The 15,289-nt window shown below is 50.3% G+C and overlaps 5 protein-coding genes across 5 annotated transcripts; 3 read left to right on the top strand and 2 right to left on the bottom strand.

The window, feature by feature from the left end:
• Positions 1 to 69: 69 nt before the first annotated feature.
• Positions 70 to 6,193, top strand: COCCADRAFT_90022 (uncharacterized protein; the record flags this gene model as incomplete). The annotated part of the gene is made up of 6 exons (XM_007711752.1): positions 70 to 391; positions 462 to 1,901; positions 2,087 to 3,556; positions 4,211 to 4,602; positions 4,651 to 6,079; positions 6,138 to 6,193. The coding sequence occupies 6 exons, from the start codon at positions 70 to 72 to the stop codon at positions 6,191 to 6,193; spliced, it is 5,109 nt and encodes a 1,702-aa protein (XP_007709942.1).
• An 821-nt stretch (positions 6,194 to 7,014) lies between these two features.
• On the top strand, positions 7,015 to 8,341 carry COCCADRAFT_34772 (glycosyltransferase family 2 protein; the record flags this gene model as incomplete). Its single annotated transcript, XM_007711729.1, has 2 exons — positions 7,015 to 7,161; positions 7,235 to 8,341. 2 exons carry the CDS (start codon positions 7,015 to 7,017, stop codon positions 8,339 to 8,341), a joined length of 1,254 nt encoding a protein of 417 aa, XP_007709919.1.
• Positions 8,342 to 8,442: 101 nt separating this feature from the next.
• On the bottom strand, positions 8,443 to 9,799 carry COCCADRAFT_3067 (uncharacterized protein; the record flags this gene model as incomplete). Its single annotated transcript, XM_007711704.1, has 2 exons — positions 8,443 to 9,601; positions 9,648 to 9,799. The coding sequence occupies 2 exons, from the start codon at positions 9,797 to 9,799 to the stop codon at positions 8,443 to 8,445; spliced, it is 1,311 nt and encodes a 436-aa protein (XP_007709894.1).
• A 291-nt stretch (positions 9,800 to 10,090) lies between these two features.
• Positions 10,091 to 11,539, bottom strand: COCCADRAFT_3066 (uncharacterized protein; the record flags this gene model as incomplete). The annotated part of the gene is made up of 1 exon (XM_007711703.1): positions 10,091 to 11,539. The coding sequence occupies one exon, from the start codon at positions 11,537 to 11,539 to the stop codon at positions 10,091 to 10,093; it is 1,449 nt and encodes a 482-aa protein (XP_007709893.1).
• A 512-nt stretch (positions 11,540 to 12,051) lies between these two features.
• Positions 12,052 to 13,667, top strand: COCCADRAFT_3065 (uncharacterized protein; the record flags this gene model as incomplete). The annotated part of the gene is made up of 3 exons (XM_007711702.1): positions 12,052 to 12,105; positions 12,166 to 13,272; positions 13,329 to 13,667. The coding sequence occupies 3 exons, from the start codon at positions 12,052 to 12,054 to the stop codon at positions 13,665 to 13,667; spliced, it is 1,500 nt and encodes a 499-aa protein (XP_007709892.1).
• Between the last annotated feature and the right edge of the window lie 1,622 nt (positions 13,668 to 15,289).

The raw sequence follows: 15,289 nt of genomic DNA, 5'->3' as shown, positions 1-15,289 counted from the left end.
CGCCTGTCCGCAGAACAATTGCTGCACCGGGACGTCTGCACTGAGAGAGTCCTCGCCAACTCGCCCCGCATGCCATTTTCCAAGCTCAGCGAGCAACAGCAAGCTTTTATTGCCAATCGCGCCAGAGTCTGGGAAGTAAGACGCTTTTGCCAAGTGTTACCCTCCGTCGCCAAATACGTGCGCGGAGTAGACACTAGCTTTACAAGCAAGCCATCAAAGCTAGATGAGTGCTCGGAGAATGAGCCGGACGGCGCGCTTGCTGCCCTGCTACGATGTCTGGTGCATCGAACGGGCGCCGACTTAGCCATGATCAGCCTGTTGGATGATCACACCCAGTATTTTGTATCAGGCGCCAGCCGTGCCAACTTCAACGACATCAAGGTCACGCTTGGTGAGCATGCCGAACCACACAGTCTCTAGACACGCTCTTCCCACTTCCTAGGCTAACCACGCCAGAACAGACTCGACTAGATGGTATGGCTGCGAATCGGTTTCCCATCATGGGGGCCTGTGCGAGCGCACCATCACAATGCAGAACCTTCCTGGAAACATGGCCTTGTATGAGGAGCTCGACATGGCTCAAATAGACAGGACTAAAGATCTGCCCTTTGTAACAGGTGACATTGCCAAGTTTCGGTACTATGCGGGCGTCCCTTTGAACCCATACGGCGGCCCAAACATTGGCACTGTCTTTATCTTTTGCGAGACGCCGTCAGAGACAGGTCTCTCTGACGCAAATCGTGCGTACATGTTCGAAATAACCTCGCACATTATCAAACATCTTGAACAAGCCGTCGAGGCATTGGAGGGCAAGAGAGTGATGAAGTTCAACAAAACCGTTGCTTCGTTGTTGGATACTGAATTGTCGTCAAAGCTTACTGCGGACGCCCTGAATGAATCAGCTTCTGGTATTCAGGCTGAGCAGAATGATGCCATGGTATCCAATCTGTATACTGAAGCTACCTTGCGTCTCTACCAACTGGCAGCAAACCTGCTCAATGACACTTTTGAATTCGACGGCGTTAGAATTCACGAAGTAGATCAATTTGGAAGTTACACCAACCACAACCCAGATTGGAATGGATCCAAGATCTTAGCACAGCATCTTGGGCCCATGGAGCAGCCGCCTGTAGATCCATCACAAGCCTTGCTCGAGAGACTACTGGACATGTTTCCGCAAGGCTGTGTGATTCAGATGCTGGAAGGTCCAGACAGCATTGTTGCCGCTACAAACGCAGGCAAAGTAATGCTTGTGATAGACCAGCTCATCTCCACTGAACTACCACAAATTTTCCCAAACGCCAAGCAGATAATTGTGATGCCCTTGTGGGACACACATCGCGAGCGCAATATAGGGGCTGTTCTGGGCTTTGCCAACGACCAGTCCAGAGTCTACCTAGGATCAACAGATCTTTGGTCCATCTCTGCGCTCTGCACAACACTCATGACACAGGTACGCCGTCTCGAAGTGCAGGCCATGGATAGAATCAAATCTGATTTTCTTGGTTCCATGTCCCACGAAATGCGGACGCCTCTGCATGGAATCCTTTCGGCACTGGAACTCCTCTCTGACACGCCTTATAACGCTGATCAACGGGATCTCCTGGAAACCGCACGATACAGCGGCATTTCACTGCTCAACACGATTGAGCATGTGTTACATTTTAGCAAGATCAGCTCTACAGCGCGGGTTCTAGATGAGACACGCTCGAATGGATCGAGTATGTGGAGTCCGCAGCAATCTAGCCCCAGATATACTCAGACGGCGGCTATGCCCACCAGGAAGCACACATCGAAGATGATCAATGTATGTGAAGAATCATTTCAACAAGAGACGAGAAGGCTTCGCCTCAAAGATGCCATGCAGTCTCAGTTTTCTAGCCCCAGTCAGCGCTTCTACAGTCGGGCGTCATCACCCTCACCATCAGTACGCTCAGATGGAACGAATCATCACCCCGTCATATTGTTCGATACGAATGTTGCTTCTTCCTGCGTCCTTACGGCTGTTGCCAGCTTCCGGGCAGTCTTCACACACTTGCTAGTAAGAAAGATGCCTTACGCATCCCCACTGTATGTAAGCTGACAGGCGTAAAGAACAATGCCATAAAATTCAACTGTCCTACAGGATGCGTCCGCGTGTCTCTGAACGTCAACGAGACGTCATGCACGCTTTGCTTCACCGATGCAGGTAAAGGGATTAACCCGGACTTTCTTCGCCATTCCATCTTCGATGCGTTTTCGCAGGAGGATCCTCTGGTTGAAGGAACGGGACTCGGACTTTCCATAGTCAAGCGCACAGTCACTGCGCTGGGCGGTCAACTTGATGTCGATTCCAAGGAAACACGTGGCTCTACATTTACGGTCAAGTTCCCTTCACAGCGGGTGGTCTTTGATCCAAGTCACGTGCTGGAACTTGGAGGCAGCAGCCTACCTGAGCTCCAACTGAGCGTGTTCGCGCCAAGCCGGTGGACATCAGAAGGCGGGATGAGGGGCTCTCGGTGTACCGAAATGCTTTTGGCGTCACTTACCCGAAGTCTGAGTCGATGGTTCCAGGTGACAGTCACACCATGGGAGTCCTCCAGCACGGACTTGCGGCTGCTGATTGTCTTAGAAGAGGACTTGGCCGATGCAAGGCGAACGTATGGGGATGCATTTGATCACGCCCGATGCATTGTGCTTTGTCCGGACCTTCAGGCCTCCCCCATCCCAGGTATATCACCTCTGGAGGGTACCACTTCTATCATTGGCCCGGTCACGCTGTCCAACCTCCAGGATGCGTTGGCAGGTTTGTTTCCGGACTTGATTACGGTTTCAGACCCCCACGATGACGTTGAGCCATTGCGTGGCTCGATGGGAGATTCAATTAAAACAACGTTGGTTAGGGGTCGACAGAGAGAGGAGTACAACAACATAACGCCTGGAGACGGATCGTTCCAGGGGATGTATACGATAAGGGAAGCACCGTATCAGGGGAATGATACTACAGATGAAGTACCATTGGGGGCAACATCTAAAACAGGCTCCACAGAACCACTGGATAGACTAACGGCTGATACAGCTGCAAAGTTAGCCATCAGCCATGTGGATGGGAATGCGCAGACAAAGGAGTTGGTAGTGCCAACCCCTCCCTTGTCCTCAAAACCCAATCTGAGAGAGCCAAAGCTGCTACTGGTGGACGACAACCCGGTAAATCTTAAAGTACTGGGAATGTACGCGCGAAAGTGCAGCAAGACGGCAGCAAAGTCTGTTGATGGGGGCCAGAAAGCGATTGACGCGTTCAAGACCGCATTCTTTGACGAGGACAACACTGCACAGCATTTTGACCTCATCTTTCTCGACTTATCTATGCCCGAGGTTTCGGGATTCGATGTTGCGAGGCAGATACGTGAGATTGAGACCAAGTGGGAAAGGAGGTCTCGGGTTTACATATGTGCGCTTACGGGACTGTCGAGCGACAAGGACCGGAACGCTGCTTATGCATCGGGCGTGGATCAATATCTAGTCAAGCCAGCGCGGCTGGATGATCTGCAGTGGGTTGTAGGGCTATGGCGAGATAGTCTAACTCCCAAGTGAATGGTACCGAGACTATGCTGTGCCCATGATGTTCTTGTTACACTTGCACTCTTTTGATGTTGTCGGCGTTTGTTCTCGGCCGATCGCTCTTCTCCCCCTGTCATGCACCCAACCAACCTTCTCTATCAAGATAAGATGAGACACAAGCTCACAATATATTCACTTTGAACTTCGAACCCCCATCACCCAAATGGAGACGGGATAACATTAAACTCCGATGCCGATGGTTATCAGGGGTAGTCCGCGGACTTGACCCGCAAGTATGCTAGTGGGGGTGGGAACTGGAGGCGCACGAAACATGGCAACGTCATGACGAGTATTTACAGCGAATCCTCCACAGTCTCGCCCTTGCACGCCATCCTCGAAGCGAGCGCTAGTGGACGTAATGTCACGGACAAGATATCGACATTCCCCCCCCCCACTGTGCTTTCCCATCGTCCTTTGTTCCCCGTAACGCGACCCGCTCTGGGCTGTACGTGAGGCGTTCTATTCTTGGTAAGCTGCACTGCGCATTGTACCGACGCCGAAGGGCGAAGACCACTGCGCCCAGTTGCTTTTTGCGCTACTCGACCGCGTCATGTCTTTTTCAATTCCGCCTATCGTTCCATGGACAACAGGGAGCTAACAGAAGAAGCAGTTGAGCTCCAGCAATGCACACGCCGTCGTAACCCAAATACCGCCCCGCAACAATACCCCGGATCCCCACCACAAGCGGACTCGACGTCTGGACCAGAACAGTTTGAACACGACAGTCTGTTCGATATGGCTGCGACTACGGACTCTCCATTTGTCGAGGATGTCGATATCGAGCGTGAGCTTGAAGCCCGCCTGAGGGGTTTGAGCCAGTCGCATAAGTCAGGGGCAACTTCGCCCGGCCCCGATAGCGACAACGAAGGCGCGCCCCTCCTACGCGCCTCTGGAGACGACGACTATGGAAGTGCTCATGGCGACGATCACAACAACAACAGCGAGGAGGAATGGGCTGGAGACGCAGACTTTCGAGGCCTTCCCTGGTGGAAGCGACCTTCGGTAGGCGCATCAAGACTCGTGCGTCACGACGATGGCTGACAGGCACAGATTTACTGGCTCCTCCCTCCGTTCCTGCTCTTCACCACAGCATTCGGCGGCATCATCGTACCCAAGATCAACCTTATCATGGACCTGGTTTGTGAGGATTACTACGCCACGTTGCAGACCGATCCGATATCCTCACCCATGGACCCCGGCCGAGACCGCTGCCAGAACGATGTTGTTTCATCGCGCTCCTCGCTCTTCCTTCTATATGCCAGCTTATGCTCTGGCCTGCTATCCGCCGTCATCAGCCCGAAGATTGGCGCCCTTTCCGACCGATATGGACGTAAGAAGTTTATGATTGCCAACACGTGCGGCACCCTCCTTGGCGAAATCATCACCATTCTCGCAGCAAAGTTCCCGGAAACCGTACATGTCAACTGGATCCTGGTTGGATATTGTTTGGAAGGCATATCTGGATCTTTCATTGTTGGCATGGCTTGCGCGCATTCATATGCATCCGACGTGGTTGCGCCCCAGAAGCGAAACGTAGCTTTCTCATACTTTCACGCATGTCTGTTTGGTGGTATTGCTATCGGACCTGTTCTTGCCGGGTACATTATCAATGCTCGGGAGAAGGTTGTGGGCAAGACTGAAGCTGTGCTTCTTATCTTCTACATGGCCTTGGGCGCGCATCTGTTCTTCATTGCTTTCCTTGCCTTTTTGGTCCCCGAGTCGCTTAGCAAAGCACGACAGGAGGCTGCTCGCGAGAAATACCAGGAGGAGATTGAACGATACGAACCAGCAGCCGATTGGATCAACCAGTTGCGTTCTGTCAACCTCTTCGGCCCTCTCAAGATTCTCTGGCCTACCGGTCCTGGCACTTCATCTGCCGTGCGCTGGAACCTGGTTCTGCTCGCTGCCACAGATACCATCATGTTCGGCGTCGCAATGGGTGCCATGAGCGTCGTGCTCGTCTACACCCGTCGCCAATTCGACTGGCACGAATTCGAATCCGGGCGCTTCACAACCATCGTTAACAGCTGCCGCGTCTTCTCTCTCCTTGTCATCCTACCCGTCCTCACCCGCATTTTCCGCGGCAAAAACGGCGCTGCTCGTACCCGTAGCTCTGGCTCCGACCTCTTTGATCTCTCCATCATCCGCGCTGCTATCTTCTTTGATATGATGGGATATCTGGGTTTCGCACTTGTACGCAAGGGCGAGCTATTTGCGCTTTCTGGTGCTCTGGCTTCCATCGGTGGTATCGGATCGCCTTCCCTGGGTGCAGCCTTGACGAAACATGTGCCGCAGGATCAAGTCGGTCAGTTGCTTGGTGCTACGGGCTTGCTTCATGCTGTTGCGCGTGTAATGGGGCCTACTATCTTCAACGGTATATACAGTGCTACTGTTGCAACGTATAGACAGACAGTGTTTGTGTCGCTTGCGGCTACGTTTGGGCTTGCGTTCTTGTGTAGTTGGTTTATTCGTCCGCATGGTAAGTTACTAGTTTGACTGTCCTGCGATTGATTGAGTGGATGCTAACTGGCTTCTAGTATATATCGGCGAGGAGAAGGGGCGCGATGAGAGGGTTGAAGAACCGGAGATCTAGTCCTTTTCTTCGTCACTGCGGTATTCCTTCTTGCGAACCACTTTTCTCTTTGGCACTTAGAATGTACCTGGACCCATATGTCCCCTTTTTTCTTTTTTCTTTTTCACGTGCTACAAATATTGCTGCTTCATTTACAATAGGAAAGATGGTATGGCAGAGCAATGTCTGTTTTTTTTGTAGATCTGGGTACATGTATACCTTTTTGAGCATTTCAGTGGCATTCCGCGCATTCTGGGTACTAAGATTTCGGTACTGGATGTACATCTAACGCTAGGTTGGACTAAATTTTGTGCCATCAATTCAACAGATGACTGAGTAAGGTCCCGTTAGATATATGCCGACTTTGTCATTCCTGTAATTTGAATCGTTTCCAACAGCCATCGCTCCTGGAGCTAATTTGAAGCATGACCATGCTAATATTAAATCCCATGTTTAGACCCTAGATGCTGGAAAATACGCCAGCGTAAAGACGAAACTCGCGACTAGAGCTTACCTAAGGAAAGCGGTCCTCGGCCCGCTAACCAAACTCACGGGCTTATTATCTACGTCAGCTTCCACGTTGCATCTTCTCGTGCCAATTGGCTGGCGCGCAACCCGCAATTGGCATCTTCCCTTCCCTACTCGCATTGCTGAACCCTTGAAATAACAGTTGTCCACCCATATGCCGCACGTTTAAGAGCCATATTCGCTTTTTCTTTTCTGTGTTCGTCACTCAATGTCCTCGGCTTTTCGGTAACGCGCGCGACCGTTGTACAGCCCTCGTGAGGGCGCGCATTTCCCCCAAATCCCCCAATCTCTCTCCCCGCTTTCCAAAAACAACCATGTCGAAAGAGAACCGCGCTTTTGATACGGATTCGTTTGGTATTGGATATGGCTTCGAATCGCATCCTAGGCAGGCTGTTGAAATGCCGCCGACGTGGGTGCTTTGTGTCGGGCTGGGCTTCTTGATAGGTGCACTTGGTTTCTGGGTAAGATATACACACGCGCATTGGTATGGAATGTGAAGTACAGGTTACTGACTTGGTGTTCTATGGTGAATAGGTTTACGTAGCACTAAATCTACTTGCGCCAACTCCACGTCCACCACGCCGGTCTGAGAAACAATACATCACGATACTGCCCGACGGGGCGCGAAGCGATCCCAAGGAATTGCCGTGTTGGCTGGACAAATGGGCCGCAGAGAAGGAAGCAGCGAAAAGAAAAGCAGCAAAAGAGCCGGGCAGCAAGGTTGTCATTCCACCGCAAATGCCGATTGAAGAGGCCGAACTATTCATGAGTGTCGTGGTACCCGCCTACAACGAAGAAGACCGTCTAGAAGGCATGCTCGAAGAAGCCGTCCAATTCCTTGAGAGCGAATACGGCGACGCGCACGCCGGCGAAAAAGGCAGCAAAGCCCAAAAAGGCTGGGAAATCCTCATCGTCAGCGACGGAAGCAAAGACAAAACCGTAGACGTAGCCCTCAACTTCGCAAAAGAACACCAACTCAGCCAGCACCCCAAACCCAAACCCGGTCCTTGGTCCTCTGACAATGCAAACGCAACGACTCAGCACTCCACCCACATCCCCCACGGCAGCATCCGCGTCATCTCCCTCGAGCAAAACAGAGGCAAAGGCGGCGCCGTAACCCACGGTATGCGCCACGTCCGCGGCCGCTACATCGTCTTCGCCGACGCCGACGGCGCAAGCCGCTTCTCTGACCTCGGCGCCCTCGTCCAAGGCTGCCAGACAATAGAAGACAAGCACGGCCGCGGCGTAGCAATCGGATCCCGCGCCCACCTTGTCGGCAGCGAAGCCGTCGTCAAGCGCTCCAAACTCCGCAATTTCCTCATGCACGCCTTCCATCTCTTGCTACGCATCATGACTCCGCCGGCTACCGCCCGCATTCGCGATACGCAGTGTGGATTCAAACTCTTTTCGCGGCCCGCGCTGCCGTATATTATCCCTTACATGCATTCTGAAGGCTGGATTTTCGATGTCGAAATGCTCATGTTGGCTGAGAGTGCCGATATTGCTATGATTGAAGTGGCAATTGGGTGGAAGGAGGTCATGGGGAGTAAACTGAATGTTGTGTGGGATAGTTTGGGCATGGCGTGGGGTCTTGCGCTGCTGAGGGCGTGTTGGATAGCGGGGATTTATCGGAGAGATTAAGAAACGTACATAGAACTTGGTCTTTCGAAAAATAATAAATACATATTCTTTTTTTGTTACTTGTTGATAATGTACAGGATAGGTTTGATATGTGAGGTTGCTCATTCAAACTTTGCTATCCATCCGTCGCCCACCCTCTCCCCTTTTGCGTCTACTCCGCCCCAGAATACGACACTATTACCTCCTTTCAATACGTCTGCGCCGAAGAAAGCTCGTGGACCGGGATGCAGCTTTCCATCCTCGTCTAGTTGCTTGTCCGACGGAAGCTGCACCACTGCTTCTGCCCATGAGAGATGGCCAGTCTCAGCACCTACAGCGGACCTGATAGCATCCTTGAGTTTTGCAGGGTTAATTGCGTTCTTGAGTTTCATAGATGCCTTTGGCTCCAAGTCGCTCGACGGAATCTGGAGTGCCCACGTATCACTGAACTGCGTCACTTGGCCCGCATCTTTTGGATCCTCTGGGTCTATAGCACGAGTTTTCAAATCAGAGTCACCCCGAACCCCAAAGAGATAAACGAGGTAGTTACGGCCCCAACCAGTTGTGACAGGAAGTAGAGCGCCATCGTGTCTTGCTCGGGGTCCAGGGGCGAGAGGATTAGTTGGGAAGGTAAAGGACTCCCATTTCTTTTCTTCGCTTGGAGAGTTGATACTGATGTGATGGAGTTGGCTGCTCATCGGGTCGTTACCAGATATCAACCATAGCTGTCCGTTTGCCAGCGATGCGTTTGATGTCGCTATCGGCGCGGTAGGGAGCTGTGTCCAGTAACGGGCCGCAATGTTGAACTGCCAGAGATCTGATGCGTGATCGCCTGAGCCATCGACTCCACCAAAGAGTACTACGTGCTGATCGTTTGCGAATAACTGCGCGTTCCGACGTGGTCCTGGGCCAATGGCACCGGTATCGACATCTCCCTTGGAGGGTTCGAGGAGATCCCAGGTCTTCCTTTCAGTACTGAAAAACCATAGGGAAGACTTTTCATCGATCAGAGTTTCATTTGAATCACTGCCGCCATAGACAGCAATGTTTCCATGGAAAGCACAAGCTGCGTGGTTGGATCTTGCCGGGGGCGTCTGTTGGTTCTCAGACGTTGGCAACGCGGGAATCATACTGTAATCCATTTCTGGTTTCCCAGACCGCTCAAGAGTAATCAAATGGACATCGTTACTCGCAAGAACATTGCTTGCAGTGTCGCCACCGAAGATGTAGGCTTTGTTACCAATCACTGTAACTGTGTGGTTGGAGCGGGCCAAGGAGCGCCTGTAGGTCAGTCTGACTGTGTGAAATGAGTGGTCGAAGTACATACGTTGATGGGTCCCCAGTGGCTGTAGCTATGCGCGTAAATGTTACCTTGAGAGGTAGTGTTGGCTTGGATACAAGATAGGCTGCGTAGCCGGCTTCTGCTGTGTGCTCGACGACTTCGGCTGCTACCCACGCGCCTGCTGCTACTTCGGCCATTGTGCTGTTCAGATTCAACGTTGCTGTAGGGTCAAGTGTGGGAAATTGAAACAGTGAATTCAGCGTCAAAGGCAAGGGATGGTGACGCGGTGGAAGGCGTTGAGATACAAGAACTAATGCAGGTACGCGATGGGCATGACGTCAATAGCCCCATGGTAAGTGCATTTGTGGCACCTGGACACGCGAACTGCTAGTCTATATTTGAATATAGAAATATTGGTTATTTTTTCCACATTGTTTAATCATTTGGAATGTCAAGAATAAGCAGCTGAACGAGCCACGATAATACGCTCAGTATCTGTGAGTACGGTCGATCCAGACAGGAGTGTCACTGCCTAGGGGTTTAGGCATAATCTCCCAACCAACTTCGAGGTTCTCAATTTTCGCAGAGTGTCTGACGGCTCTCAGTATACCAAAGGCTGTCTCTCTAGATTCCGAATATCCTTCGACATCTTGCGAGTTTTTAAAGTCTTTGCGATCAAATCCGCTCTTGCCTTCATACCGCCCCAAAGACCGTAGATACTTCATGACACCGGCCAATGATACCTTCACTTCATATATATCTCCTTCAGTAGCACGCTTATATAGTGCTGTCATAACACCAGAGGCCAGGAGGTATCCCGCGCCGTGGTCCAAAGCTTGACAGGGCAGCACATGCGCGGGCTCACCATCACCATACTTTTGTGCTTCTGCAACGTTGATACCAGAGCAAGTTTGGACCAACGAATCAAAACCGCGATTCTGGCTCCAGGGGCCGTGGGGACCGTAAGCGTCTAGGCTCGCTACAATCAGGTTGGGATTTGCTTTGTGAAGCTCTTCCACAGAGAGTCCTTTTGAGGCAAGACTCCCAGGACGATAACTCTGGATGAAAACATCAGCTGTGGAAAGCAGATCCAAGAGCTTTGCTTTGTCTTCGCTCTTCTCGATATCAAGCTGCACTGTACGTTTTCCGCGCGATAGATCGATATCGAGATCTGGAAGAGCAGGTAAAGACGGCGATGTGATCCAGATTACGTCCGCCCCGTGTGCGGCTAGTGTCTTACCTGCAACAGGCGCAGCTATGACTCGACTCATCTCAACCACACGAATGCCTCGTAGACATTTGTTGTCTTCAAATGCGGACGGGACTGGTGGAATATAAGGCGTGATGTGAGAGGCCTTTATCATCAGGATCGGAAAGTCCGCAATAGCTTGGGCTTGTGGCAGTGCATCCCATTCTTCAAAGGATCGCAGTGCAGCGATGACAGCCCCTCGCCGGAAAGCTTCATCTTCTAATTGGACAGCCTTCCATTTCGTGACCTCTTTTCCAACATCATCTTTGGAAGAATCAAGATTTAGTCCTAGGATCTGCAATGCGTTCCGCCGTGTATTTGGAAATGAGTCATGTATTCTTACATATCTGTCGGAAGCTTTGTGTAATCCACCAATCGTGCCCCACGGCGGAGATGCATTTTTTCCATCGAGTGTGTACAGTCTTTCGGACTTGAACTCAACACATGCATGCTCAGCTGGGACAGTCACATGTGGTATCTTGTTTGCATGTCGGGCGGACCAGTAGAGAGCTGCTGCGAGTGCAGATACGGCGATGGTCGAATGTGCGAGGATATCTACTTTGAAAGAAGACGGAAGACATTCGGCATCGACCGGCAGTTCAAGTGATTCTAAAGAGTTTTCTGGCAGACCAAGATGTTGCCAAATGTACGCAACCGAGTCATTGGCAGAGAATCTTGAGCGATCCATCGGCGCTGGTATAGGATTGAGGCGAGAAGAAGCGACAACGGAAGAATAGCCTTGAGTCTCAAGGTGGTGATGTGTTCTCGCCCTTATAGATCTTCAATTGGATGAAACTACTATCTCAAGATAGGAAGAGTCATATAAGAGTCACGATGCTCCGTGTGACTACACACACCACTGGATTGCCGAGTGTCGTTATGTAAGCAACTAGTGTGTCTACCCCAGTTTCAAGCACATTTTTCTTCTCTCATTTCACTTGATGTGCGTTTACTGTGTTTGGATTTGCACTCATTGAAAAGACGTAGAGGTCCTGAATATGCTATCGAATCATGATAGTCGTCGCGCCTGACCGAATCCATGTTCCGTCTAGGATGACGTGACATCATCCTCAGCCTTGCGAGCGAGACACCGAGAGCCCGAAGAGCGGGTAGCCGAGTCAACGAGGAACATGATACTATACATACTTAAACTCAACGTCTGGACATAGCTCATGGCCACAATCAAGTCGTACGTTCACCATGAGCCATATTCTGAATCTTCTAGCTTTTGGTGCATTTGGTGTAACCTCTTCGGTAAGTTACTAAACTCTAAAAAATATCTAAATAGGGAAGAATCTTACTTACCATTCCCAGATTCTGTTCAGGATACTGTATAACATCTTCCTACACCCACTCCGACACCACCCCGGACCAAGATGGTGGGCTGCCACTCGCCTCGCCTGGTCCGATTCAATGCAATCAGGGACGTACCACCTCAAGCTCGCCCAGTTTCACCAGCAATACGGCCCAGTCGTGCGAGTCGCTCCTGATGAGCTGTCTTACATCGACCCCGAAGCCTGGAAGGACATCTACGGTAATCGCAACATCCCAAAGAACCGTGTGTGGGCTGGTCAAGAAGAAGAACATCGTCCTATTAGCATTGTCAGTACGGATGAAGCAACGCATTTGCGAAATCGCAGAGCACTTACTAGGGCGTTTACCGAGCATGCGATCACCGAACATGCACCTTTACTTGAAGGTCTTGTTGAAACCATGATACAGAAGCTCAGCGAAGCAACTAAGCAGGGCGGCGGATCCGCCATTGTAAACTTCACAGATTGGTTCAACTGGCTGACTTTCGATATCTCGGGCATCCTCTCTTTCGGCGAATCCTTTGGCAGCGTAGCAGCCGGGCGTGCACACCCCTGGGTCGAAATCAGTTGCAGTTTCGGCAAAGGCATCGCGCTCATGGCTTCCATCAACTTCTTTCGCCCTCTGAATAAACTGCTGAAACTCGCTATGCCAAGGGGGATCATGGAGAAGATGAAATACCATAAGGAACTGGCTCATGCGAAGTTCATGCAGCGTCTCGCGATGGAGCATAAGGAAAAGACCCAGGACTACGTAGGCTCGATCCTGGCGTACAATCAAGACAAGGGGGAGACAAAGATTCCAGATGAAGAGATTGAAACGAACATGACTGTGATAATTTTTGCGGGGAGTGAGACTACGAGCACTTCGCTTACAGCGATACTTACGCAACTTCTGCAAAACTCAGCTGCTTTGACGAAAGTCGTAACAGAGATCCGCGAGAATTTCAGGAGCGAACAAGACATCAGCATTACCAGTGTGGGTAAGCTGGATTATCTCGATGCCGTGATCCAAGAGGGCATCCGAATGGGTCCCCCAGTAGCAGTGGGTCTACCTCGCATCACTCCGACAGAAGGTGAGATTATCTGTGGTCAATACATACCAGGCAATGTAAGTTCCCCCCCAAAAAAAACACCATATAATATTCCACCACTAACACAGCATAGACTTTCGTCTCCGTAAACCAATACTCGACCTTCCGCTCCACCTTAAACTTTACCGATCCCGATCTGTTCGTCCCAGAACGCTTTCTAACTAACTCACCGTATCCTTCTGATCGCATCGATGCGTTTGTGCCGTTCCTACTCGGACGCCACAAGTGCATGGGGCAAAAGCTCGCGTGGGCAATCATGCGCTTGACGTTGGCACGGCTGTTTTTCAGGTTTAATTTAGAGGCAGCTGAGCAGGTTGGTGATTTTGGGTTGCAGAATAATTTTATGTTTTGGGAGAAGAGAGCACTTAATGTGGAAATTCAACCCAGAGAAAGGGCTGGGGTAGTTGAGTGATGGAAATGGCTGGTTGAGATGTTTATGCTGTGCGACATGGATGTTGTTGTTTTTTTCGATGGGAAATCAGAGTCTTGTGAGAAGGCGTACGAACTCGAGTAAAGAAGCAGTGCATTGTATGTTGTGGGGGGAACAAGATATCGTTCTCCAAAAGCCCGAAGGTGAGGCCCATGATTGAAAAGTTAATCAGCTATTTAAATTGATCGCCACGGTAGGATCGATTGAAGAAGGAAATACCATCTGCGCCAAGTAGAAATCCCCATTTTTGACCTGTAACTTCCTCACGCACTACTACTACTACTACTACTACTACTACTATACCACAATACCAACACCCCCAAGTTTTACATCAGAGAAAGGCCACTTCCGAACTGTCGATCCTGAGTCATGGTGTAATATTCTCATAGCCGATATCCCATTTTCCGGCACAGATTCGATCACTCACCGCTTTAACGGCAGCAGTAAGGCTGATTCAAGACATCAGCATCCCTTTCAAACCATAACCTACGTTGTAATCTGTACTTACATTGCAGGATTGTCCATCCGGGGGTTCACAGCCAGTCGAACACTTGCAGGGATCGAAACTACCCACAGGAAGTTTACAACAGTCAGGATAATCTACTCTGTTAATTAGAGCGCCTTCTTCGTATCTGACCAAGGATCCGTCTCCGTGTTGGATCAGGATTGCGGTAGAGGTAGCGCAGAGTGCGGAAAGGATGGCGAGGAGCTTCACGATAGGTGGTTGGGTAAAGCGTTTGTTGAGGGAAGAAGGTGTTTTTGAATGTGATTCGGGAAAAGTTCAGGGTAGCTATCAATCTTTATCTACTGATGAAGCATTGGCCGCTGGAGGAAATACTTCCGCATGCTATGAGGAAGCGTTTCGTGCGATGCCGCCTCTGGTATGAGCGCAGTGCATGTATCGTCCCAGCGGAGCGCAAATAGGCGGCAAGTCACTGTAGCTATGAATTTGATTAGTGGATTCGACAGTGGTCGTGTTACCAAATCCCTGTATCCGCTGATTTGTCCGACTAATCCTCCTATCAAAGTTTTGACTTAATGAAATATAACCTTTGTAGTCACTTTGCACCTGTAAGATCATTGCTGGGCTTAACCTTGAGTCTGTTGCACGGACATGAGTTACTGGGCCCCATGATTTCCAAAGACGAGTTAGTGTTCAAACAAATCTCTACACCCAGTCTATTAAGAGTAAATATTTCTTCATACTTTACCACATTGATATTGTGGTGAAAATCATAGTTGTACTCTTCAAAATCTAGTGAATCAAGGGAAATGGCACGGAAGTTATATTGCTGCACAAACGTAAGCACTAGAGGTATTGTCAAACAACGCAAATCAACGAAGTCGAATGACACTTACCTATTGCATTACGCCGACGAAGTCGATTGATTTGGAACAGAATGGAAATTAACAGCAAGTAAGCAGGTTACCTGATTGGATCTATCATCGGCGAGAAAAGAAGACACGCCCATCCTTCCATTTGTCTGCCTCGTACAAGTCTTGACGAATTTCGTTGCACATCACTACAAAGATTCGGCTCTTGAATAGTGATCGAAAAATGAGCCCAAATAATGAAAAACGCGGCCCTGGTGTTCCCCAGAAAA

This window comes from Bipolaris zeicola (assembly GCF_000523435.1).
Source record: "Bipolaris zeicola 26-R-13 unplaced genomic scaffold scaffold_33, whole genome shotgun sequence".
Lineage (NCBI taxonomy): Eukaryota > Fungi > Ascomycota > Dothideomycetes > Pleosporales > Pleosporaceae > Bipolaris > Bipolaris zeicola.
This window is presented reverse-complemented; position numbering and strand designations above follow the sequence as displayed.